This window comes from Neopelma chrysocephalum, unplaced genomic scaffold, assembly GCF_003984885.1.
Source record: "Neopelma chrysocephalum unplaced genomic scaffold, ASM398488v2 Primary Assembly neopelma1_87, whole genome shotgun sequence".
NCBI classification, from domain to species: domain Eukaryota; kingdom Metazoa; phylum Chordata; class Aves; order Passeriformes; family Pipridae; genus Neopelma; species Neopelma chrysocephalum.
Window position 1 is genome coordinate 1809007 of NW_020897749.1, and position 27985 is coordinate 1836991.

A 27985-nucleotide genomic window follows, 5' to 3' on the forward strand; every position below is an offset into this window, starting at 1 on the left:
GTAGTTACTATGCAGAGGAAAATAACATCTCAACTGCAGATCTGTTTATAACATTGTGTCTCCTCATACCAGTTTACAAGCATACTGCATCCCCAGTCAGAGGAGCAATAGAATACTGATTTATCAGAAATAACAGAAAAAAATCAGCAGAAAGAGCTTCAGGACCACTTATTTTAAATGCTTTACATTTTTATATTACAGGATTAGGAAAGGTACATTTCCTTAAACTAGCTTGTCTAATATAGGCTATGCTAAAGTGCCACATCAAGATAACGGTGGGGACCATAAAAAAGAGGAAGCAGAAGGTGACTACTGTCACACCACATTTTCAGCTCCTTTTCCTCTTTTTCCTTTTGTCTGCTGGTCATATCCCCACTGCCAGTTGAGGCCTGAAGTGTATATCAAGGTATTAATGATCAAATATTATTAGGAGGTTTCTTTTCCCCTTTGACAAGTCAGGATTTTAGACTGCTTAGATATTTCAGGCTGACATACTGATGGATATTCACAAGTCTAACTTGCACCGTTTTCACTAAGAGCCGTGTCCAAACATTCCCAAGAAACTTTGTTATAATAGGTTGAGAAATCCCATCTAAGAAACACCAGCTGCATTTTTTGAGTTCAGGTCAAACGCTTGCTGGCATGAGAATCAAAGAGGAAAATGAAGAGTGACTGATTCATTTCCGCTTCTTCCATTAAGTAAACAGTTGAAAATCTCATTCACAGTTACTTGCTTGTCCAAATACTACTTGTTTGAAATCATTTGCTGCTGATGTAAGACACAGTCAAGGAGAAGCCTCATTAAACTAAAATTCCTTCCTGCACTTGAGGTGCAGTGACAACACACAGAGAGCTGATAAAAGTACCAGTGCTGCAACTTGAATGACAAGCAAGGACTATACAAAGTCTTTAGTACCAACCCTCATTAAGCAAGGTATGCACTTCTTGACTTTCAAATGCATGTAAGAACATCATGAAGTTTGGGAGACGTAGCAAAATATCCTTTTTTTTTCCACAAAATAAGATAATATTAATAGCTAGCAATAACAACAACATTTCTGAGGTCTTCAGTTGAATAGTGGGTTCTTCTCAGCAAGTAACAAAGTGTTTGTTGCTATTTATAAGAACTCGTAGGAGCACCAAAGGAATGAAAATACACCATAAAACTTTTGTACCTCAGGTATTTTTTTTTCACCAGTGTCAAAAAAAGCTGATGTTGAAGCGCACTGTATTAAACCACAATGAATACTAAAATGCTTTACGCTTTCCAGATAATATAATGCTATCTTAATAACAATACACTGGGAACTCACGATTATTTGTGTTTCAGAGCTAAGTCCTACACCACGGTTTGTGTCAATTCCTTTTGCATCTAAAAATAACTTATGAAACAGTAATACAATAAAGGGGAAGAGAGACAAACATTATTTACTTACAGGAGTTTGCTTTTCTTTTCCCAAATGTGTCATTATCTCCAGACAGAGGGGAGTGCTTTGGTTCGCGCAAACTTCTCTCACACAGAAAATTATTCATTAGTACCTTCATGGTAATAATTTTAGCACTGTAAAGGAGATATCCTCAAGCTCTCTATGGGATCCAGCTCCATTAACATCCAGTCTAGCAAGCCACAACAGCCTATGTTCAAGGCTTAGCGGCACAGGAACAGCTGCACTGAATCAGACAAAAAGCTCAGCTACCCCAGTGCTTTATCTCCAACACCAGGGATAAGCAAATGCCTAGGGAAGAGCCCAAGCACAGATCTCAGGCACTTCTGATACCAAGCACAGTTTAAAAATATTCTGTAAACCTTAAGGACTTGCCTTCTCATGAACTTATGCAGTTTTTCCTTGAATTATTGAGAGTTTTTACCATCTGCCATGTCCATTGACAACAAATTCCCGAAGTTTACCAGTCAGTTTATGAAAAATTATGTCCTTACTTTGCAAACACCTGATTCATACTAGTTTAACTTAACCTTAACATTTCTATTTGAAGAGAGAATAAGCCAGCAATCCTTAACAACTATCTCTGTGTCATTTACAGTTTTGGAAACATCTTTAATGTTTCCCTTCTATACCAAATAAGCCACTACAAGGCATATTTTCTGTGCCCTTCAAGGAACTCCAATGTTTATAAAATAGGGTTTTCTCTCCGCAAAAGGGATTTCTCCCCAAAGACTTAGGTATTATTCAGATGTCCTTTTCATATTTTTTAGTATTTGTGAAGCTCAGATGTCAGTTCTACAGAAGTGCACATTCTGGGATCTCTCCTGAAGCCCCGTTGACCCGAGCTGGCAAGGTGGTTGGCATTAAGTTTCCTGTCACTGTTCATAATTCATCATCCTCATCCTTGAATTCCCTTTGACTGCCTGGGTGAAGCCCTTTGGTCCTGCTGATTTCTTACTTCTCCACAGCCACCTCCACAGTCCAGTTAAGTAAATCTTGCTGGCGAGCACCTCAGAAAAAAGGGAATCGGTTGGTAACATACCCCGTTTCCTCTACCACAGTAAATATGGATGTAGCACTTTCCCTTAAAACTTGATCCTTGGTTGACCTTAAAAATTTCTGGCAAACTTCCTGATATATTTTATAAAAAATTAAGTACTTTCAAGTTTCTTTGTTAGTTACTGCTTAAACACTTCCCCCTTCTCCCCCCCCCGCTTTTTTTGGTGGTTTGGCTTACAGCTTTTTTATATTTAATCTGCCAAAATCTAAGAATCTTCTATTTCCTTTGGGAAAAAACTTCAGCTTTTCAAATTATAGCTTCGCCTTTTTTTTATTACTTTGATTTCTCTTCTGTTTAGCCTCACCAACTTCTCCTTCTCAAGTGTTTCTGCTTGGTGATGTGTATTGACCCTGTGGTTCTGAACTCTTTTTTTTTTATTTTTCTAACATAGTCCTCAGGCTGCCTGGAAAGATTTAATTCTCTTAGTTGCCCCTTATAGCTTCTTTTTAACAAGATTCTTCGCCCTTATGTAGTTCCCCTTTTTGATGTTGATTACCATATAATTGCCAAGGCTTTGTTTTTTTTCCCTCTAGGTGCAAGAGGCAAGTAAATACATTTTTAAGAACGAGCTGAACGGAGATGGTGCTGAGAGGTCCCTCAGACTGTCACTCCCAGCAAACCAACTGACTCCCTCTGTAGCATTCTAGAAACCACGTGTGTGAGGTAAGAAGACAGGTTAGGGATATTTGAGAGCAACAGAAAGTGAATAAATCCCAAGCAAAAATCATAGTTAAAAAGCAACAATGAGTGGAAACACTATTGTGTTTCCCTCATGCCATCCCCCCCAGACACCCACACCCCCCTGCACCCCGTCAGCTGGCCCAGGTCTGTGCCCTGAGCAGCCACGGCTCATTCTCCTGCTCCCACCACGGGGATACCACAGTCCACCCCACCAGCTCCTCTTAACCCTTGCTGAAATCATCACAATTTCACCTTAAAAGTGACCAATGTCGTGTTTCTAAGCACTGATGAACCAGACAGACACAGCACCCATTCCCTGGAGCGGGGAGATGGAGGAAGTGGGAATGAAGGAGGCAAGGTAAGCCTAGGAGAAATGGGGGGGGGGAGGGGAAGGTGTTTTCGGTTTTTGTTTCATCCAACTCCATTTTAACCAGACATAAATTACATTTTCCCCACACGGAGGCTGTTTTGCCTGTGACATTAGTTGGTGAGTGATCTCCTTATCCTCACTTCATCCACGTCCTGCTGAGGGGGGCTGTGTGAGAGTGGTTGGGTGGACGTGGTCAACTCACCACAGATTGGGCACGTGGCAACTCCCCTCAAGCATGGAAGGAGATGCACAGGAGAAAGACATAGGGTCCTGTACTAAGTAATAGACAAGGGTTTTTTTCTGTTTTCCAGCGTATAAACACTAAACACTCTCATCATTTTTGGATAATTTTGATAATGAATGGCTTGTGACGTTCTTTCCTTGTAGAAGACTGTTCCCTGAAACCTCTGCTGCATAACACACAGAAACAGGTATGCATGCAGCTCAGCACACACAGCTGGGATGAAATTCTCTATTCAGTGCCCCACTAGCAAAAAACCAGTAGATTCACCCCTGTCTCCCAGTTAAATCATTCCCTGACTGGGTTATCCACCATTCAGAGCCTGACACGGCTGCTCAGCCCCTCACCTGCTTATGGCAGGTTCATAAATGAGGGACACACCAGGCAATCAGCTACAGCAGTTTCTTGGCTGTTCTCTGCTCCCTGTGGTTCTGCATCCTGCCAGTCCACTGCTTTTGCTCTCCTGTGCAAGGCTACAAATCACAGACTCAGTCTTTCCTAGGTCTTAAATAAATAAATAAGTCTTGGAAACAGTTTACTGTGGTGCTTTAAATAGTAAGCCTTGAATCTGGAAACCTCATTTGAACCAGCCAGACTCAGGTCTGAGAAATCCCTGAGATTTTCCTTGCAATAGAATGTCAGACCACCTAAACCAAACAATGATTAATTTGTAATTCACACTAATAATAAAGTGTGTTAATTTATTAGTATTCTTAACTGTTTCCTGCCATGCCCGTCAGAACCACAATCCCACTTATCTTGTCACCTCCATTTGTTTTGAGGTTATGCTCGCCAAAGAACAGTGTTAAGCTCCTTTAAAAGTCTGGTGTTTTTCCCTGCTAGCTTACAGCACATACATGTTTTCAGGGTACTGTGTTGCTATAAATGCGGGGCAAAAATGCAGACATTTAATGAGCTGGTGCTCCCCACGACACTGGGTGTTTCAGATAACATCTGCTATACATATTTTGGGGTTGTGAAGCAGAGTAAGTGTGATGAGCATGACTTGCACTGAAGGAGTAATGCTTATGTGTCTTTTTGTGCTCTACTGCTAATGGTTGATTCAAGACCTCTATAATTTTGTGTGTAAGTGTAGCTAATCACTTGCCTACAGAAATTGAAATATCTAAAAGACTGGGCATATCTTCTCCCAAAACTTTTTTTCTCATGTTTTAACTTCCAGTCTAGTACTCAATTAGAATTACTGATGCTGTATTTCAATTTTATCTATTATTCTATTTCCTGGGCCTTTTTATTTTAGAATGTGTTTCTACCTGAGAGCGAGGAAAAGAATTATTTCAAAAGGCATACACATGCAAAATGGATTTAACGAGCACTAAAAATGCTGCATGTAGTTGTTTTTCACACTGTACTTTCTGCACTTTTATGGGTAAACACTGCAGAAAAGGGACACTTAAAAAAGAGGAAAAGCAATTATTGAATTGAGCCTATTAGGCAATGTGATTATTTTGCAGAACACTAAAGGGGAAGTTCTTAAGCACTGCAGGAGGCTTTATTGTAAAGTGTAATTTTCAGACAGGTACTAATGCTCCCACCTGTTTCTTTTTGTGTCACACTTTTTATAACACCGATTTCCCTACTCCCTGCAAAATTCTAGGAAAAAAACCCCAAAACTGTAGAAGGTCCCAGCTGTGAAAAGAAGATACAACCCCCTAGACGGACGGGATGTTTAACACAAACTGAAATTTAATCCATTAAACATACAAGCTGTATCTCAGCAAAAATGTTACCTGCTTCTTAATATATTATCTACCACATCATGGCATAATTTTACAATGAAGGCGTAATGTCAATGAAAAATCAGTGTAGAAGGTTACAAGAATATTTACGTTATCCTTTAAAATGATTGTTTTTTTCTTGCAAAGACAAACTATCTATCTGGACAGTTTCACTAGGCAGATTTTTTTCTACAATGTGATACTCTTCATGAGATCTTAGAACATTTTACTGAAAATGAGCACTCAGTAAACACAGCATATAACAGATGCATGCTAAATCAAGGCAGGAGAGCTCATTAGCATGAACTCCTTCAAAATGAAAATAATTTAAAGAACTGGTCAACTATCCAAAGAAAGTAATTGCAGCAACGATGGCGAAGTACTGGCAAATGTTGCCAAGTTTAACTTCAACAGAGATTTGGGCTGGCACCAGTGACTATTAGCTAGAGTTATTTTATAACTAAGCTGGACATACAGTTTGGATGCTGAAAAGGTGCACTGTTGTCAACCTACAAAACTTCTGTCACTCACTACGTGATCAGTGTTATGTTGCACACAATATATTATTTCTTTGCCTTCCAGACTGAAAGAGCTTGAATTGTAGTGTTTGATACCAATAAAGCTTTTTTTATATATACACTGCTGCCTATGTGGGTGGAGAATGTAGGTGTTTAACCTACAAGTCTGGCTGACAATAAGACATTTCCATGTGATTGACAATAACCACGGGATACAGACTGATTAACATCAGCCAATATGGAACATATCTCATCAGAACAAATTAACAGTAGGTTAGTTTGGAGTTAACAATTACCTACTCAAATAAAATAAGTTCTTCTTGGAGAAGTGGAAGCTCACACTTCTCCAAACAGGAAAAAAGTATACAGACAGCCTAAATAGGACAAAGATACAAAAAAAAAAAAAACCAAAGAAGAAACATTTCAAGAAACTAGAACAAGGGTGAAAAGACAGACAACACAAAGATACCTACTGCATTTGTAGGAGACAGGCTCTATCTAACTGCTGAACAAGACAAATTCAAAGCAAGACAACTCGGAATGGACAGAGAGCAAGACAAAAGACATGAACAGAAGAGCCTGATCTATCCTGAGAGCTGTTTTCCAGTGATAAGGAATGCAGGGCTGGGTTCCTTACCTTTGTCCAAGTCTATACCCACAAATACAATACTTATTCCTATATATGTAGGCATTTATTCAAGCATATATTTACAGAATCTTGCCCAAAGCTGTGTGTGACATGTGCCCCCGGAAACTTAAATGTAAACTCAGTGTTTCAGAAAGCATAAAGTAGACAAAGGAAGATACTTCACTTAATGCTAGTTCTGGGATCAAGGCAAAGGACACAAGGGAGACTCCCAGTTTCTCAAATGCACAGCAGTTTTGTTCAAAACCATCCACCTTTCTGCTAAGACAAAGATTGTCCAGATCTAAATATAAAACAGTGAACTCCAGTACCTAACTTCCCTTGATTCTTTTTCACCTGCTTGATTTCAGTTGTAGGTGGTCCTTTCCAAAGAAACCTGGAAAAAGACTCTTACAATTCAGGATTTCTGCGAGCATCTGAAGCTTAGGAGAGAAATACTTTGATACCACATTCATATTTTGCTGGAGTAGTATTTCATCCTGGATATGGGCAAATTCATCCAATTTTCCAAATCATTAATATTTATTGATACTGCCTGAGCATCCAGCTTGGGCTGTGGATTCATTCTGCACGGTGATTTATAAACACAGGAACATGCATGCTTTTCCAGATTCATTATGATAATTCATATAGGCGGAGTTGACACCAGCATTCCTTTCTAGGCTGCTAGGTGCTCACGGCACAATGCAGATAATGTTCTGCAGTGAATTAAATTTATGTAGAAAACGAGATCATTTCCCACAAAACCTCCATCTCACCTGCCAGAGAAGCTGGGAAGTGTATCGTGTCAAGGCAGGACAGAAAAAACTGTACACAGACAAAAATTGGCCGTCAGACTAATGATTCAAAATCGAAACCTGCCATTATGAGGTAGTTTTAAAGCAGTATTGGCAAACTACCTATACACCAAAATGTTAACAGCTGAATGTCAAGTGGGTTTCCACAATTTTCTCCCCTAGATTCTGATTTCACTCTTGAGCATAGGTTTGCAGACATGCTAAGAACTCACTGTTCTTATCAAAGTATCAGCTATCTTCTGAGTGTGATGCTATGTCACTCCAAATACTCTCAGGAAAATGGTAACTCTGTTCAGTGTTAGACACAAAATATATGTGGCCTATTTGTCAGTTTTGAACTTAGGATTCTTTTCTGTTTCAGTTCCCAGCTGTAAATTCGAGGCAACTGAATAACCTGATCATCCACAGGTGTTACAAAAATAAACTTTTTTTTTTTCTTTGTATTTGCTTAGTATTTATTTGCTTAGCATTTGCTAACATCTCAGATACTATGGGGAAGAAACGTGAATACCTGTGAGGGAAGGATACTATTCAGAGGGACTTCCATAAACTGGAGGAACAGGTCAACAGTTCCTTCACGGGAGGAAGGGAAATTCAGCAAGGACAGATGAAAAATCCAACACCTAAGGTGAGAAGAACCTGGGAGTCCTGGCTGACAGCAGGTTAAACTAGAGCCAGTTTGAGTCCATACTCCACTGCTTTCAGGTGACTGGATACTAGTTAGCTTCCCTAGGTTTTTTCTGGTTCACCTGGAGCCCTGTTAGGTCCCTCTCAAATGACACAGCCGCTCTCTGGGTCCACTGACAGGATGCTGGTGAGTATTTCTCTGTTGTCATTAGCAGTTTTTTCCAGCAGCCTTTTCAAAATGTTTCTCTCACTCAAGGGAGCCTTAAAGATACTTTTCTAGTATCTTTAAATAGATACTAGAAAAGACAGAACATTCTGTGGAAATACCATGCACATAATTTACAAAAACTTTATAGCACAAGCTTGATTATTTGGTGCACCCTCATTATTAAAAGTGATCAATTTTTCTGATATTAAAATGTTTACTTGTCTGTATTTTATACTACTCGGTATATATAATATTAGTGTTTATTACTGATTGTGCTTTTCTCTATAACTTTTTCGTGACCTTATGAATAATGTTATTCTAATGAAGAATACCTACGTGAGTTTTCTGAAATAAAAATCTTCCCTATTTATTTCAAACAAGGCCAAATATTCACTTTACATTAGTCAACCAAGTGTACTATGATTCCCTTGAGCTGCATGGAATGGAAAGACATTTCTCTAAAGCACACAGGAGACAGCTAACTCTCTGTTTCCTGTGCCCTAATTATTCCATTATATTTTGACGTCCTTACTGCTGAAATGACACTGACTTAAAAAACTCACATATTTCATGCATGCTTTGATGAGAGTAGTGGCTAAGAATATAAAATACTGAACCTTTCTTTCACTATGGGACAGTTTTGAGTTTACTTTTGGGGCAGTTTTGAGTAACTAAGCTATATTGTTAAGACATAACAGCGTACAGAAGTTACAGCCTTCAATAAGAAGACACTGGCTTTTAAAATATTTTATAAGCGCAGATGGCTGTAAATGATCATTTTGTTCTTTACTTTTTATTTTTTTACAGCTACCTGATGCTTATTTTAAAATGCTCAAAATATTGTCAGGCAATGTGACTTCAGAGAAGTATAGGCATTGCATAACAGGGATGTTTATGATTTCTGAAGTTTAATTACATTTCTTTCTTTGGAAAATAAACAAAGCCTATGTAAATCTATATTATGCTAAAAGAAGATTAAATTAAGAAGAGCCACTGACACCCTACGGACATATTAGGCAAGTTCATTTACTAAAATGCTATAAGCTGACAACTGTCCAGGGATCCAGCCAAAAACACTGGAAAAGATAAAATAGCACTAAGGATTGAAAAGGCAATGAATTAGCTTCAATTTGGTTTGAAACTATACAATAGTATGTCCTAAAAAGGAATTATATTGAATAGTGATACCAATTACAGGGTGCCTTGACCTAAGTTATGCAGAAAAAAGGCTAAATATGTTTCTACCTACAATTTGACAAACAAACCAAACAATCAAACAAACAACAAAAAAACCAAAACCTGGACATCAATATTATCAAAGTTGTCAATAAGGCTGAGGAACCATGAACTGGCTCTTGCAAAAGGCAAGACTAAGGTAGCTATTGGAATTTTTCCAAAAGAAAACTCTTAAATTTGGTCTACAAACTGGGCATAAACCAATTAGACAACAATCCTCACAAATGCTATATCTCATGTTCCATGAAAATATTACAGACAATAGGGTATGTTTCTATAGCGAGTTATGTTTATCTGTGCTAAACTGGTGAATATATTTCCTTTATTCCTTTGCACCAACAGAAAATTTTAATTGAAAATATCATATCTTTATGCACATAATATTCCAAATTCCAGCCTTCTACTGTTGCTTAGAATTGGTGCCCTAAGTGCCACATGATTGGAACAGAACATCAGCAAATCCAGAAGTCTATATCCATAAGTGTAACAATGTCTTTAGGGAATACTCAAGCTTTGATGTTAGATCCTAGAGTCAATAAGCAGCTGGGTATGGAAGCAAGAAACAGGTCTTTTGGAAGGCAATGGATGAGGAAATCTCCTTCCCTTCCAGTCCTACCATTGCATTCTGACTCAAGGCTGTGGTCGCTATGCTATCCCATCAGGTGGGAGTGGTGTCATGACACATGTCCCATCAGAGGCCCAAGGGGCAAAGTCAAGCTCTTGCAGTGACCTCCTCAGCAGCTCTCAGGCAGCCCATCTCTGCTTGAGGCTGCATCAGCTACCACACACATTCCAGAGGGAACTGTGACAGTGTCTGTGAGGATCTGCTACACTTTATTAATCGCCCACATGGCCTGCCTCTGCAAAACCATCACAGAACAGGCAGAAAAACCTGGCCTGCTCTTTTTATTGGTATCATCACACTTCTACAGCAGCAATACAGTGCTTACCCAAAAGAAGGTAATTTTCAGCTCCTGCCTTGAAGTAATTCCCCTAACAGAAATAAGCACGGCACGATGACCGGAGTCAGAGCTATTCTCACCCTCACAGTGATGAGCAGAGAGATAAAACAGCACAGTTCCAGAATTCCTGTATCCTGTCTTAACACCCTCTCATGTTGCCTCACTGAATCACTCAGAATGGCCCGCTCACATTTCCATCTTTCTCTCCACCCCATCTCCCCAACTTCTCCCCCTTAGCCCACTCTCAGATTCCCTGTTCCAGCATTGGTATCTGCACCAAGACCACAAATGTGAGGTGACACGAACCCATTCATAGCAATCAGGAACCTCAGAGTCTAGGATAATTCCAGCTCGTCTCAAGTGTCTGAGGACATTTTTTTCTCTTGTCTGAAGTCATGGTCAAGCGAAATCTTAACACCCTAAATCATGAGACCTCAGCAGGGCCCTAGTTTGCCAGTTCTAACACACAGTAAACAGTTCTTTGTCTTTCTGCTCTATCTCTGGAAGATGCTGTTTCAGCAGGAGATGCAGTGTGCAGTTGATTACCCAGAGGTGTTGGTCAGAGCAAATCTTCCTTCCCATTTCCTGCTACTTGACAGTAAATTAGGCAGCGCTTTTCCTCAGGACTGCGTTGTGGATTGGAAAACCACAGTATTGGTGTAACTGTGATATACATGGTTTGAGGGACAGAATCCCTGCAAGGAGGAGCTTGGTGATGAGCTGTAAGATGAGGTGTGTATGTTCTAGTTTTAGCCTCATTCTGCTTTTCCCTCTTGGGAAAGAATTACTCTGCAGCAGCTATCAGTATCATCAATGTCACCACAGCCACTACCCGGCTTCATTCTTTATCTGTTTTCATCTCAAATGTCATTTTGAAGCCTGGGAAAATTGCTCTGGGATACCAGAGAAATGCACCTATAAGTAAGTGTTCATTTACTGGTATGATTCACTGCTGCCTACAGGAAACCAGAGAGACTGTTGCAACTGTGACAAAGTTGACACTCTACAGAAATTAACCCATGGTGGGCAAATGGCTGTGAAGGACCGTGGCTGGCTCTGAGCTCCTCATGAAGCCCAGAGTTCATCACTTACCTTGTGACACTGACATTTTTGGGCTCTGTGGAGCTCTGCAATTTCTCTCTCTCTACAAGCCACAAGGTAATCATAATGCAGGTTGGGAGCATGACATTACTGTTTCTCATGCTAAGCAACTGCAAGCTGCTCCCAGGAGGATGCCTATTTATTACTGGCTCTGCTCCCTGAAAGAATGACCTAATGAAGCAATATAGAGCAGCTGATGTTGGCAGTTCCTGTGGCAGGGACAATTAGAGGTGCATTTATTGGCAAAATATTTGTGCCCCAAAGGCTGCCACACACAGGTGCCCTGCCTTGATAATTCTCCGATGTGAAGTTTTTATTTGGCTGCCCTTTCAAAACCACATGTGAGGTTTGCATTTGAATCTATTAAGGATACAAAAGAGTTTTATTTTTAAAAAATTAATAAGTCAGTAAATACCTCAATTGAAGCTCCATCTTAATTACTATGCTTTAACAAGAGCCTCCTAGTGGTATAAAGTATACCTATAATATTATGTGTGCATGTCAAGGTAAAACATAACACTTCTACAGTTTTTTTACTGCTTTCAGAAATGACTAACAAATAGAGGGGTCTGCAAGAGAATCTACTATCTGAAATATTAATTGTCTCTTTTATTAACAGAGCGTGCAGGGTTTGGCTGGGATAGATTTAGTTTTCTTCATGCTACCTAGTATGGGGCTGTGTTTTGAATTTGTGCTGAAAACAGTGCTGATAATGCAGGGATGTTTTCCTTACTGCTGAGCAGGGTTTGCACAGAGCCAAGGCCTTTTCTGCCTCTCATCCCACCCTAACAGTGAATGGGCTGGGGGAGCACAAGGAGCTGACCCCAACTGACCAGAGGGATATCCCAGACCATATGACATTAATGCTCAGTATATAAAGCTGGAGAAGAAGGAGAAAGTGGGGGGCATTTGGGTTGATGGTGTTTTCTCTTCCCAAGTCACCATTATGTGTGACAGAGCCCTGCTTTCCTGGAGGTGGCTGAACACCTGACTGCCCATGGGAAGTAGTGAACGAATAAGCTGTAGGCAAAAGGCAAGATGCATCTTACCAAAATTAAACACAGATATAAAATTTTATAAGTCTCCATTTAGACATCTACTTTTGGTATTCCAACATACAGATATCTGACTGAATTAAGTGTCTAAACTCCATGTGTTCGGTGGAAAGGAAGTAGTAGAGGTCTGGCTCAGTCTGGCTCTTCTGCAATTGTCTAGTGTACAGCAGAACAGCCATGTCATAACAGTGCCTAAATCTCTCCACTGAATCCAAAGGGAAGCCTGAAAAGAGCTGCTCAAATGTAAATTTCTACTGTGCAGCTGTTTGAAGACAGTTGAAATGATTCCTCACACTCTGAAACTGAGAAGCATCATGCCTACTTGTTGCAATACTCAGGTGAAATCACTGGAGGACTAGAACCCCCAGTTGCTATTATACATCCATTTCTCCTTCCTCCCAACGTTCCGATAACATACAGGTCGAATCTATCTGTCTGTCCCACAAAACTAAAGAAGAACAGAAAGAAGAAATGAACACTTCATTATTTAAACAGACTCCAAATTTCAAGGGCCAAACTGCTCCTCCCAACAACAAACAACAGGTAATTAAAAATATAAAAATACATAATGACTGCCTTACTTCTAATCTTTTTCCCTTCAGGGAATGCTAGATGAATAGTGAAAATCAAACACCTGGGGCTAGAATGCCTGAAGTCTATAAGCCAAAGAGAGGACTTTCATGTAGTTGTCACCTGTTAAGTCAAGAGGAAAACACCGAGACAGGAAAAATCCTGAATATCACCTAGCCAACAGTGCCCTCAGGGCAATCAGAGCTGACCTTTTTCCTAAAATTAAGCACTTGCACATCTTGTGCTGATTTTGAAAATACTGGGGAAGCAGACTCTGTACCTTGTGTTACCTAGGGGAATGCTCAAAGTGTATTAGGTAAATGGGTAATTCCTTCTCCTTCAAGCTTCTTATAAAAGCAATAGGCGTCTCACAACTGATTTTTGTGTTACCTGCAGAGGTGTCTATCTCAGAAACACACACTATGTCAAAACTACATAGGTAAGCAGAAAACCAATTACATTGAGCATCATTTAAGACTCATTGGACTAATCATGTCAGACTAAACCAGTGTTTTGGTCTCAAGCAGGGTAGAAGCCTGATCTAGATGCTGAGTTGCTCAGCCCAGTCAAGATCTAGATGGAGGAGTTGCTTTAAAATGATGCAGACGTATAATATATAAAAAAAGAAAAGTACTTATGGAGTTTAAATGATGACAGACATAACTCAGAAGAGCTTTTCAAAGTAGAAATTTTGGACTTAAATGCCTGATTTGACCTAAATCTGACTTCAGGCTCCTATGTAAAGCAATTCCATAAAGTCACTAAATTGACACCAGGGAGAAATTCAGCCGTAAGTGACATGATTTTTGTCATGCAATTTGCACCTTTTCTAGACCCAAAGTATTACTGCATTACCATTTTCAAGACCTTTCTAAAGCTGTGTATCATCACCCCACTTTATATTGATCTTTTGAGCAGAAGGTCAATATTTAAGAAACTTGATGCATATTAACTTAATATTAAGCAATTGAATTATTTATGTAAATTTATGAATAACTATATAACAGCTCTTCTGAGAAGATACAGTTTTCAGGAGTGAAGTCTATTTAAATAGTAGATTCTGTACAAGGGCTAGTCTTTGAAGATCTGTCTTTGAAGATATTTATGGCAGAGATGTTAATTTTCGAGTAAAACAATTTATATTCTTAAAGCAGGCTACATCTTTCCAAATTCTGGCAGAAACAAGCAGCCAACTTGCACATATCATTAAACTTCAAATTCCCCTGTAAATGACAGCCAAAGCATCCAGCAAGTTTAATATATTTTCTCTGAGGCCAGCTGATGCAGGAAGATTTTCATGAGACATTTTCTCTTCTATCATCAGTTAAATGATGTAAACAGTGACTGATTAAGCCTGCACTCCTTTCAGGTTGATATACCTGACCAGAAAAAAAAAAAGAAGTATCTCACAGCTGGAATTCTTCCTAAAAAACTAAAATAGATGACAAAGTAAAAGACCAATCCTCTATAGGCACTTAATGAAGACAGGCTTCAAGGGGTTTTCTATACCAGAGATTACTTTACACCCCAGGATGAGACAAAATCAGACGATTTCTGCAGTTGAGGATTGCAGTCACAGCAGAATAAGTAAAATAACAAAAAACATATTACTTGTTAAATCACTTACACTGGTTTTCCTTTGGATTCACAAGTCAAAATTATAGTTTGTCCTTCTTCAGGCCATGAATTGGAAGAAATGATTTTAACTAAAGGTGTATCTAGGAAGAAAAAAATAGACAACTTGTTGATATACACAAAAAAGATTTATTATCTAAGAGTACATTCTTCTCTATTTACAACAGACTAAACCATAGATTTAATTTACACTCGGAGACAGTTTCATATGGAGCCTTGTGCAATTTCCATTGTCTTTAGGAAGGTAATAAAAATGACCAGTGTAACTAAACCAGTAACTTTTTATATCCCTAGGAAATACAGATAGAAAGCATATGTATACTCAGAGGAAATAACTTTTTTATTCCTGTGTTTAATGCAAATACTCCATATGACTATTCCAAAGTCTGATATCTAGCAATGAAATAAAATATATTGAGGATGAATAACAAGTACTCTATGCAATTGTTTGTCTATTTTCAGGTTGATATGATGGAATGCTGCTATTAGAGGAATGAATGCAATAGTATACATTTGAATAAGAACCCTCTTATTGTTGCAGAAGCTTGAAACTCATAATAAGAAAGCTACAATGGGCTTTCAGATAAAATACCTTGTTACAGACATTTTACAGGATATTATTTCTGAAATGCAATAATGCTGCCGCTAAACCAGAACATTTTTTAAATAGAATTTGCAAAGAGAACGTTTCAAAAATCTGCATAAAGCACCACAGAAAAGTCTGCAATCTGTTCTATATGATGGGATTGGTTTTATAGTTTTAATTGCAAAAAGATACACAATAAAGCTAAGGTGAATTTATGTAGAATAAAGCAATTGAAGCAGATATTTAACTTTTAAAATTTTGCCAGCTGGCTTGAAAGGATATACTCTCATAGTCAACATAGGAGTTTAAGGGACACCTATTATAAAGAACTAAAAAGATCAAAAAGAAAGGAACATCTCTATACAACACATTTTTTTTCCTTAGGAAGAAGTAAAAAAAAGTGAGAAAAATTCCCAGTTTCCGAATTTCCACAAATTCTTTTTTTATCCATAGTTTCCTAATACAAAACACCTTAACCTGCAAATCTAGGGTATCTAAGTTTTGTCTCATCCCATTTGCAATTGCTATTTTCATTAGTAGTGACATGACAGATGTCCTGTTATTAAGCAAATGTGAAGGAGCACGACAAAATGACTCCACAAAAATCAAATGGCAAAAGAAAAAAGATCTGCTGTAGCAATATAGTTCTTTATTGAGATGCCAATAGTCCTGTTGAGCACTAAGTGGCATATGAACAATTAAACAATTAAAACAATGAAAAAAATTTTCCAAGTTTTGATTTTCATTTTTTGGCATGTATCAGCATGGCACAAGACAAAAAAAAAGGGAAAGGCTTAGTGTCGACTCGTTATAATTCCACTGAAAGTATTGTCAGCATCATTTGGCTTTCCAGTACAGCTGCACTAACCTTACACCAGTAGCAAATCTGTTCCCCAAGTTCATATTTTTAAGGACCCTGGAAGCCATTATGCAGGTGACTAATCCTTTGGAGGTCATGCTGGCATTTGCTTCATTTTTAGCACATGCTTAAGGCACTGACCTCAAGTGCCTTAATAAATCAGGGCATCAAGTACTTCTGTGATTTCAGTGGTGCTGTTGAAGATGAATAAATTACTCTCTTGACTATACATTGAACCAGAGGAGCAAATTAGTATCAGAGAGGAATACATGAAGAATTTAACCGAGGGAGGGAGACAACTAATGCAATGAGATCAAGAGGTTTCCAGAGAAATATGAAAAAGGGAGAAACTTTGATGGAAATAATCGCGACAGCCACAGGTGAAGAAAGAAATTAAAGGCCCATCTAGCTACAATTACTGCCTTAAATATTTAAGAAATTATCAGCATTTTATGCAATACTGTAAATGACCCACATAAAAAAGAAGAGGGGACTTCAGACAATTAAGCTTTCATTTGCATGGATCGATGCAGTGCTGTTTCCCCCAACTTGAAGTTCCCATTTCTACTCTAATAGGCCAGACAGCTTTGTGTTCTCCTTGCACTTCTAAACAGAGCTTACTAACAGAGACTAAGAAAGGTTATATTTATATTTATGTTTCACTCTCTAATGAACAACAAAGTAGTGTAAGAATATATATTCCCTAGAGGTTTTCCTTACTAATTGACTAAAACAGTAACTACTTGTTTCTCTAAAACAGGAAATACAGGGTTTAATTCAATATGTAGTTTTCAGGGAAGCTAAAAATTGACAATTTTTGCATTTTATTAATGGCTTTTTTTCAAAAGCTAGATATCCTATTTTGAATGTTTTATTCTCAGTGTTACTATTTCTATTTTATTTTCATGCCATGCTTGATTTCTCTCCAGAATTAAAGTACACGCTTAAAAGGGGGAAACAATATAAACTTGTCCTCTACTTTCACATTCACATAAATGTTTTAAGTGAGAAGAAATCTTTAGAATAATTAAATCAAAACTAACCTAAATATGTTGTTTTAACAGAGATGATAAACCCCTGCTGACTGGTATTTTTCCAGAACACAAAAAATACTACCTCCTGCTAGGACTGTTCATTTTAGTAGAATTTGAAAAGTATAAATGTACTCTATCAATACTCTCAGCTTTAACCTGTCACACTTACAAGTATTAATCATAACTACTGGAGCATCACCAGATCTCCAGCAAACATCAACAACACTAGAAAACAGTCTAAAGAAAGAAAATCAAGACTGCAATAGAGTAAGAGGTTGATTTATTTTCAGTTTTCTCATCAGCTTATTACAAGTAATGTAGGTATGTCCAAAAAACCCTCTACTTTTACAACCAAAACAAAAGGAATAGAGTCAAGGGTTTTATTGTGGGTCAGATCTCTTGCTGCTGCTCCTCTATAGTTAGTAAAAGTATACCAATCTACATTAGTTAAACTAACCCAAACTTTAATAATTTGCATCTTCTTTGAGGATTTGGCCCAGTAATTTCATGGTAATAAAATATTGTAGATCAGTATTCAAAGTAGAATTCTTACGAACAAGCAACTGGTGACCTACAAATATGTCCTTATCCTCAGTTCTAAGGACATTATGGAGGAGATAAATATTCCAAAAAGAATAAGCTCTGGGAAAATCCAATTCTGTAAAAAACCCCACAGTTGCCTATGAATGTAACATAGCAAGCCTGGTAAATCCCACTGACTTTTTTTTTTACATGTGTCTCCAACAGCGAGAGCTGTTTGGCCCTCCAGCCTTTAGCTTGAGTAATGAGGTACTTCTGAGCTGCAATGGATTGGCAATCGGAATGGAGACTCAAACACGTCTCTACACATATAAAAAGACATCTTCTACCCTCTATGTGCACAGAACCTGCCTTTTTTTTCTGGAAATGCCAGCTTAGGAGTTGCTACAAGTAAGAACTATGGAGGTGGGGGCGTTAAATATATAAAGGCAAAAATTGCACTGAGTGATCCTACTTCGTCCATCTTTCTAGGATTAGGGTACATCTCATTGCACAAGAGCAGGGAAACCATTTCAAAAGTTTGGGAAGATTTATCTATTTTTGATCAGGCTATATCACCTTCAGCAACACACAAAATCAGTACATGCACGTGGAAAATTGATGCCAGTTTACACTGATAATGGATGTTATCTGATACATGAAGAAGTTAAACACTTTAACATGTGATTTTTGTTGTACTTTTAGCAATAACTAATGGCAATGTTCACACCTTGTGGAACTGCTTTACTGATTAATTTAATCTCTTTGAAGTTATTTCAAAATAAAGGCAGTTCTTATCAGTCACTAGACCTTTGCTGTTGATCAGATCTTCAATGCTTAAAGGTTTATGTCTCTGTTTTCAAAATGCACTTACTGTTTTTACTTTGCTTGAAGTAAAAAAAAGATTTCAGTATGTATTTATATTTTATCACCAAGGCTTTATAAGGTTATATGCAGGATTAAATTTCTTCATATACATTTCTTCACGTAAATTTCCTTATATAAAGTAATCAAATGAAAGTTGCTGGAAGATTCCCACGTGATAAGTTATGTTATATTATATGGGTAAACCCTTGCCAACCACAGGGTAAAAATGGAAAACTGAATTCTTAAAATAAACAAATCTGCTTAATATCATAAAACAGGTCGCCAACAGAATCAGAAAATTAATCTCTACTAGTTTCTTCTTAGTAATAAGATAGTAAAAAAGTAATTTGGCTTATTTTTCTTATTTATCTTTAGAAGTTCTTTGTCCTGCCAGTCTTCAGCATGCTGGATTACTAGAGCTTCTGTGGATACCTTTTCACGGAACTGGGTGAGTAACTAAATCAAAGTATAACCCTTATACATCCTAGGACATTAATCAGCAAAAGGTGTGTAGGAATAACCGGTACCTAGAAGAAAAACCATTTTATGAGACAAACAACATTATGATGATGTCATGAGAGCATTATGCTTTTTTTAATCAAATAATCCCTCCCTAATGCAATTGTCTTCAGTTAATGTAATTACAATCCTAGAAATATAAAATAAGACCCCCCTTTTCCTGGGCAGATGATAGGGTGGGTGGAGTACATACATTTCATTGAGACTTTTAAGAAATGACTTTTAAGCAGTAGACTGTTCAGGAGAAGAAATATTTGTGTCATTATAATTCAAAGAGTGCTGGAAATGCCCCTATCCAGAGATACATGCACCAGTCTTTTTTCCAGATAATTTTGAGATATATATTTGTTTAGCTGTAATATAAACTACTTGCCACTTGACTTCTCTGCACTTTTTGTCAAAGGGTAAATATGTTGTTCAAAATCTTAGTCTTCACTGGCTAAGGAGGATTAACAGAAGTCTTAGAGGTTCTCCTCTGCAGAAACTTCCAAAGGAGTATTGTATCAGATCTAGGGATCCTAGTCAGGGCTCCTAATTTTCAAGTTTTTAGCTGAATTACAGGGTTTTTTAAAAGAAATAAATGCAATAGCTTACTATGAAATTTAAACTCAGCACCCCAAATATCTTCCACTGTGGCTAAAGTTCCAGAAAGCAGAACAGAACAAGGACACCGTCTTTTTTACACTTACAGAGATAGTGTTATTAATCACTGAAGAAGGGTCCTGTACTTCAGCACTCTATGTTTTAGAGTTCCTCTCTAATCTCAAGTCTTAGGAAGCCATTTCTACACTCCCTCACTTACAGGCAATTTGATTTTTATGGGAAATGGTAATCAGTCCACCAAGATTAGTTATTAGAGCCCATGCTTGAATTTATGAGAATTTATGAGAAAAAGAGGTTACTTACTCCACTGAGTACTGAAGTAATGACACTGAGCAGATCAGATCCAGCAAAATATTTATTTTGCAGTAATTCAGACACTAGAACATTCAACCCTTCAAGAGTTTGTGCATTCAGGGTTTGGTCTGATTCAAAGAGTGCAAGGGCTTGTGTGCTGACCTGCCATGCAATGGCAAAGCTCTATCAGGTATTCTAAGGCCTCCCTTCCAGTCAGATTTTGAACTAAGATTTTCCTTTGAGTCTGAAAAAGGTTTTTTTTCCCTGTGTCCTAGTTTGGAAAAAGTAGGATATTCTGACACACTGTAAAAAACCAGGTATTAGGAAATTCTTAACCCATTCCACATAATGAATTAGAATTCCACAAGTAACTCAGTCCTGTTCAAATTTTCCCTATTTACATTCAGTGGCAACATAACATGGAATATACCCTTCATCTTACATATAGAAAAAGGTTTCTAAAGCCAATTAGGATATTCACAAAAAAGAAAAACTCATAAAAATTTAATATTCCTCACACATTTCCTAGGAATGTGTCAATGCTTAGCATCAGGTGTAATTGGTACATCCATTCTTGGGTTTTACATGCAAAACGCTTACTGAAATTTGTTTTCAAAGGCCTTTGAGCTTACGGCCTCAGAGTATCCTTACTCGTCAAAGATGGCAACATTTTTAATGTTTAAACTTTTTTTTATAATAAATCATTAAATATAACCACAATGCTAGAAGCAGATATTAGATATTTTACTAACACCAACCCATATTTAAGAAGACCTTGCTCAAACTGGTAAGAAATATATATTCAGCTAGGGCATTTATATTTCCACATTATTATTTCATAAGAAGTGCAGTGCCCCTTCAAGTCTTTGGGTTTTTAAATGTGTTTATTGTATGTAGTCTGTAACTCCTGCCTCTCAAAGTAAAATGGCAACACAGAAGACGTGGGTTCTATAACTTTCCAATTAAAATCACCTGTACTATCCATTTATGGGTTTGCATGCTATACAGTGATTTTGGCAAATGTTTGGATCTTCTCATTGCTCATGGCTGCCATGATTTTGTCATGATCAAAGCAGTTCAAAAATAAATATTAAAAAAAAGTCATTTACTGTTTAAGTAACAATCTGTACATAAAGTAGTATTGATCTCAACTTTTAGTTTTGGGCAGATTGGTTCACAAAATTTTGAGGAAATGGGTGAGGGTGTCAGGCAGAAATCACATTTCTTTTGACTTCCACTGTTTTTCCTACATCAGAAAATGCATTTTTTTCTGGTCTGTAGGATATCAAAAGACCTGGCACAGAAAAAAATGTCCCATTCAGTGACAGTTAAATATAAGGTTCAATGTATACAAAGTGTATAGAGAAAGATTAAACTCTTGAATTATTTTGGTTTATGAGCCTTTGGGGTTCAAAAAGAAGAATCCATTGGTCAGGTTCTTTTCTCTGTGCATGGCACACATCAGTGTGATATATGCTGTCTAAATCTCTCTTTCTTAAAACATGAGGGATTCTGTACTTTCTTTCCCCCCCACACACAATTCCCTACTTAGTCTTCCAAGTTCAAACTAGTACCAGAAGGGCTAACCCTTGTGAAAATGGTAGAAAGAAAAGGAGGCACAGCTGGTGAAATTCTAGCCTGTTGTGAACAAAAACATTCACCTCTGCACAATGTATTACACCAAACGTCAAACCCCCAAAACAAGGCCCTCCTATCTGATTAGTTTCCATGCAGACGAATTGTCAGGTGCCTATTTCAAACCCAGGGCAAACACAATCCCGTCCCTAATTGTGTTCTAAATAATTGAAAACAGCTCATTAACATCACTTGACCCCAGGCCTCCACCGGAATACTTTGATTCTGATGTGTTTTTCCTTTGAAGGTGATTCTCTCCCTGTAGTTTATGCTATGAACATCTCTCCAGCTGCAGCAGGAAGCTGAGTTTGTTGTAATGAAACCTGTGATCCTTGCTGGACTTATTGTTTGAGTGCAAATTATGTTACCAGTAATAGGAAAGACACAGGAAAGACACAGGGAGGGGCAAATAGAGCACTTGCTGCGTTTGTCGGAGGATGTAAGTGCTCACAAAACATCAGGACATGCTACAAATGTTACTTAAAATTCCTCCTCCTAAAAGCATTGATACTACTTTCTCATTTAATCTTTCAGGACGATGACTAGATGTTTTTTAATTCCCTTTTGTGTCACTAGAAATTTTCTTCCACGCACAATGACTTCAAAAGCCTTAAAAGCACTGCTAGTGAGAAAAGGGCTTTGTTTAATAACCTCATTGAGCATTGGATCCAAAGTATGAAATATGCCAGTGGATCCATTCAGGAAAAGAGCTGTGCTTGTGTGACAGAGCAGTTCTTCCCACTGTGGTCAGTGAGCTTCCCACGGATGCCAGGTTTTACTTTCATGGACCCTAAGCAACACAGGTCTTATTAACTACCTGCCAGTATGGAAACCACCCAGATGAGCTCCAGGCAGCCCAAATAAAATACATAGGCCCTACCTATAATATAACAATCATGTTATGGTTGCCAGACTATTTGACAAAGGCACTGGAATTAGATTTCTCTTTCTCTTTAGAGGAAATTTTGTTGGGATTTCTAGGAATGACAGGAGGATTCTCATCTTCTCAGCAAGCAGGTTGTGCATTGTTGCAATATATGAAATTCTGCTTTGGTTGGTTGGAGAGGCTCCCTGCACTCTTCTCTTGCCATCACCTGCTGCATTATTTCTAACAAGAGTCCCAAGAGCAATAGATCATAATAGCACATAATACCTCCAAAGACAAATAGCTGCCTTTCTGTCACTGAGGGTTATTGTTTCATGCTGTCTATGTAGCCAGCAATTGCCATTGCCTAGGAAAATTCATAATTTTCCTGTCTCACCAAAAGGAAAATATTAAGCCCCACATTCCTTCCTTTATCCACTGATTTTCCCAGACTACTCTAAGATCTGACATAATCATTTAACCTTGTACAGCAGCATCTTCTGCCTGGAGCTATAATACTCAGATTTATTTAAATTAATTTATTTACCTTGTTGTTTAATCTTTTTTTTTTGCACACTAACCACCATTTCCTCTTTGTACCAGAGTCTAAATTACTATAACTGATTCATTACAACACATTTTTCTTCTTACAGGTTTAGCTAAATTATGAGCTACCAACAGCATGTCTTTACTTCATAGTTTTATTTTATGACCACAAACCTTCTGAATATTGAAAAGCTTCATAAATTTCCCAGATATTTTATTGTGGCAGTGAACAACAACAGTTCTGCTGCTATCATTTTAAAAAATGTCATAAAAATCTAACAGTCCGATAATAAAAGATTATTGCTACCTGGTAATGAATGACTGCCAGATGATAAGATTTTAAAAGTATTTCCTGAAAGACCAATTCATTTATTTTCTACCCATTTTTGTCCGTTTTTTTTTTTTTCAAAATGAATATTTGTGAAATTTATTTATGTCACAACTTTCTACATTTTTCATTGCGCTTTTTCTCAGTCTTATTTCCTTGGAACCTTTCCATCATTTCCAGATGCAAAGATAAAATAAGCAGATATCTCTGAAAATGATGATGCATCTATTTTCTAAATTAATTAGCACTGCAGTAAGCATAGGACATAGGTACTTATTTTTTTTTTTCAGAAACCATGAGAAGATCATAATTTTCATATAGGGATAGCAATTACAAAACTCCTTGAAAATTCTGTATTCCTACGTAATTTTATTCATATTTCTAAAAAATCTAAGTAAGCAAACTTAGAAACATATGCCACATGCTCCTGAAGGGAAAAAAAAAAAGGACTTTAAAAGTAAATTTCAAGGACAAAACACTCTAATATGCAGAAAAAGAAACATCAGATTGGATATACCAAATGAGATCTGAAAGAAGAGAGAGGAGTACTCTAATCAGCTCTGTGGAAGTGCTCACCATTTTTAATAGCTTTTACACTTACCAGCTGTATGCATCCTACAGCTGTGAGTCAGCACTCCCCAAAATTCAGATTACTTTGTAAACGACAAGTAGCACGGCTTCTGTCTGTGCCCTCTTGGTTTGAATAAGCAAAAGACTTGCTTGTGAAGCAAGTCTGCATTGCCAAACTTCATCAAAGTACCCTGGGAGATACAGTAAGTTTGATGCTCTGCTTCAGAATAGAAGGAATAACACATTGCTTAAATGGATGACAGAAAAACTCAGTATTGTGCATTGGACAAATTATCTTACTGGTAGTATTTGTGGGTGAGACAAACTAGTTCAAGTGATTGTGTCACAGCAATGGTACTTAATTTCAATAAAAGTATTCAACAATACTGTAAAATTAAGCTTTATGATAGTTCTCTAAATACTTAGGTTTGATCGAAGTGAATACTTGGTACCACATCTGCATGGATATTCCAGTATCTTCTTTTTACAGTCCTTTAAAAACTGCCTTACAGTCAAGCAGGATCAGAAACAGCATATGGTCCCTTTGTTTTCTGAGATTCTTTGATGACTATTATGTCATCCTTAATTTCATCTGGTTTAATTTATTCTAAAACTATGTTTGTTGAAATAAAAAGCGCTAACAGTTTGTACCAGAGGACCGTAAAAACACTCTCCTGGATGCAAAACAACAAGCCAGATGCCAATGCAGGGGAATAGAAAGATTGATCAGTGAAATATTCCCTCCTGACACTCATAACACATGAGTGCCTGAATTCAAGCACCAATCTTGCAGGAAACCATTTAGGTTACTAATTCTGTGAACGCTGATTATCTGGTACTCCGTTAAAAATATTCACAGTACTTGTTTCAACATCTCACCTGTCGGTCGTACCAGTCTCCTTCACCACAAGAATTAAAACAAAAAAAAACTAAGTAAAAAGTGATAGTGAAAAAAAAGTAAGTAAAATGTGTGGCTTGGGAGGGTGAAAGAGAAGATGGAGGTTCACTACCAAAGCTCCACGTTCCTCTCTGCTCCGTTTCAAATGTGTTGTAACCTTACCCTTCCTTTGTCACGTAATGTGTCCATTGATCATTCTCACCTACTTTGTGCTTGATCTTAAAAGAGGCAGAGATAAATGTGAGCACAGTGTTGGACACATCATTAGACCCTGCTGAATTAAGAGGTAGGCAGAGGGGCACTGTCTCCACAGTTCTAAATGTGTGCCCCCTCAGGAACATAGCACCAGATAACAGCTACTCCCCTTTACATGCTCTTGAAGAATGGGTCATTGGTCTCTTAATTATCCATTAAGTCTCATGCAAACATGAATGATATGGTAGAAAAAATATTTTCTTTGGTAAATCACTTCTGTTTTCCTCAGTGAATGCAAGCAACAAAGATTAGTTTTACAACTTTCATCTTGTTTAATTATTTCTGTCATGCCACTTATTCAGACTAAACAATCTGTTCCATTTAACATCTCTGTTGCCCTACACTGTGCTTTCTCCAACTTATTTATATTTTATCTCATGTTTGCCATGTCACCTAAGAGTAGTAAAGAAAAAAAAAAGACAAAGAAAAGCCTTCTGCCTAAACCACAGACATTATAAAGAAATGCCTAACTTTGAGACAGCACATGACCTTTCAATATAATTTCATCTTCTGAAATCCTGAGATTCTTTTGCTTAAGGCCTTCACTGTTCTGTTATGCCTGACTTAAATTATCTTGAATATGGCTTAAGAGCTGTAGCACATCCAAAACTGTTGAAGGAGTAAATAAGAGCTTTGGATGCTCAGCATTCCCAAATACCCCTTCAAGCCTTTCTCTGACATTCATATCAGATAGTGGACACTATGAAAGTTTAGTCTTTATAAAAATAACTAAGCAGTAGCATGAAAATTTGACTCCCTTCTTATAAATATATAGTAGACACTCATGAAGGTGAAGCTTCTCTTCCTTGTGAGGTTCTGCAAATGATCTCTACGTTTTCCTCCAAACTGTCTCACCTGCTTGATAGTCTTTAGTTTTGGAAATAAACAGCCCCCAAAAATGTTCTGTAGAGAAGGCCTGAAACAGCTCTGTCCATCTGTCATTAGGGTCAAGGTGACCAGAGTGGTAACCTGGGGTGTGAACTATTACAGATCCTGTAATTTTCAGTCTCCTTCTAAAACGATCTCATTTGAAATTACACCAAGTCTAGGCTGGGTATCTTAACCATATTTTTGAAGGCAGCATGGAGCTTCACAGATCTGAGTCATGTACCTGAAAAATTCTTGCACCAGATGAGGCCTGATGTGGAACTTCTCAGACACTGGACTGTCATTCAGTCTTTATTGTCTTGTTAGTGCTGCCTGATACAAAGTAGTTATGACAAGTATATTTAAATACTTGTTTTCTAGTTTTTCTATAAATTCAAATTCAACTTTCCACTATATACGTCTAACATAGATCATCTAATACACTCACATTGTATCAACCTCTCTGTGCTCCATTCCCAGCATAGCCATGCCCTCTGTCTTTTCAGTCCTTCTACCACGGGTTGTGTCTTTTCCATGCCTGAAGGCTTACTCCTCTGAAATGGGATTTTATGTTTTATTTCCTGAATGTCCTACTTTTAATATTATTAAACCTTCCCTCCCAAACTTCCTTTGAAACCTTCTTGAGCCCTCTCTTAATCAGACAACAAGCATATGAATAACCTGCCCAAAACAAATTTTAAAGTTTCTGTGCAGAACAGTCAAGCCACTCTGTGGATTTTCTACAAAAGATTTTACGAAGAAATAAATTATATTAGATTATATTTCACTTGTAAACCATATTTGAATATAAACCTCCACATGGCAAAGGTCAGGATTGTACATTAACCCTTTGAACTAGATATCCCCTTTGAAAGATGAAAGTTTGGCAGTAAATGGACTTACAAGTTTTTGAATTATTTTGCATTTAAATCATGGATTTCTTATTTTCATCCATCATTAACCTAATTGATCTCATTTAAACATGCAAATTGTGGCAGTGAACTTTCATGTTCACAGATATCATTCCTTACTGTTTACAGTAACTATCCTTTATGTTTCATTTGTTGCAAGCATTTGCTAATATGAAAAGCTCAAAAAAGATAATTGTACTTATTAACACAGTGCTGACATAATTATTGAGCTATATAATTAAATACAATAACTTCTTATTTAATTTTCATTCAATATGAAGAGATGTACATATACTGAAACTAGCTTTCAAACTGCATTCTTATTATGACAATTTTTAACTGCATCTTACACTGGTAAATATAGAAATATCCCTCCTTTAAGGGAGATACAATGAAAAGGTGGTCCTCAAAGTATGGGAGTAACAGTGAGATATATTTATTGCCCATATTAACATTCACAGTGGGATTCAAGAATAAATAAATAATAAACAAACAGTTGTTTGAGTATCACAACATGGGTGAGTCTTGGGTGGAAACCTGAATGTGTATAAAGGGTAAACTTATATAAGACAGAGTCAACTGGAAGACACTGAAATTCTCTCATTCTTAAGGTCATAGCAATCCAGCAGAACATCTTAATTGAAAGAGAAAATCAGGAACACCACTTGTATAGTTGACTTCTAAAGGATGGGAGCACCAGTTGAAGAAATGGTACCTCTCTTTCAGACTCAGGTAGCAAGAAAACATCCAGATTTTCCTCATGAGCTTCTAAAGGACCTAAACAGCTTGCAGATTTTCACTGAAGTGAAGGAAATCCCTGCTTGCTTAGGCTTTCTGAAATTGTCTATGATCAGAGAGGCTTTGTGAGAGACCAAAGTCCTGTCTGCACACCACACAGACAATACAGCCCTCTTGCTTTTTAAGCTGGAAAAAAAAAA

General features: G+C 37.5%; 1 protein-coding gene across 3 annotated transcripts in view; it reads right to left on the minus strand.

The window, feature by feature from the left end:
* Positions 1 to 27985, minus strand: part of CADM2 (cell adhesion molecule 2) — a 610241-nt gene that overhangs the window by 79938 nt on the left and 502318 nt on the right. For all 3 annotated transcript variants that reach the window (XM_027692565.1, XM_027692563.1, XM_027692564.1), the window contains one exon: positions 14884 to 14974. In XM_027692565.1, the coding sequence (XP_027548366.1) occupies positions 14884 to 14974 (91 nt within the window). The remainder of the gene's footprint in view (positions 1 to 14883; positions 14975 to 27985) is intronic.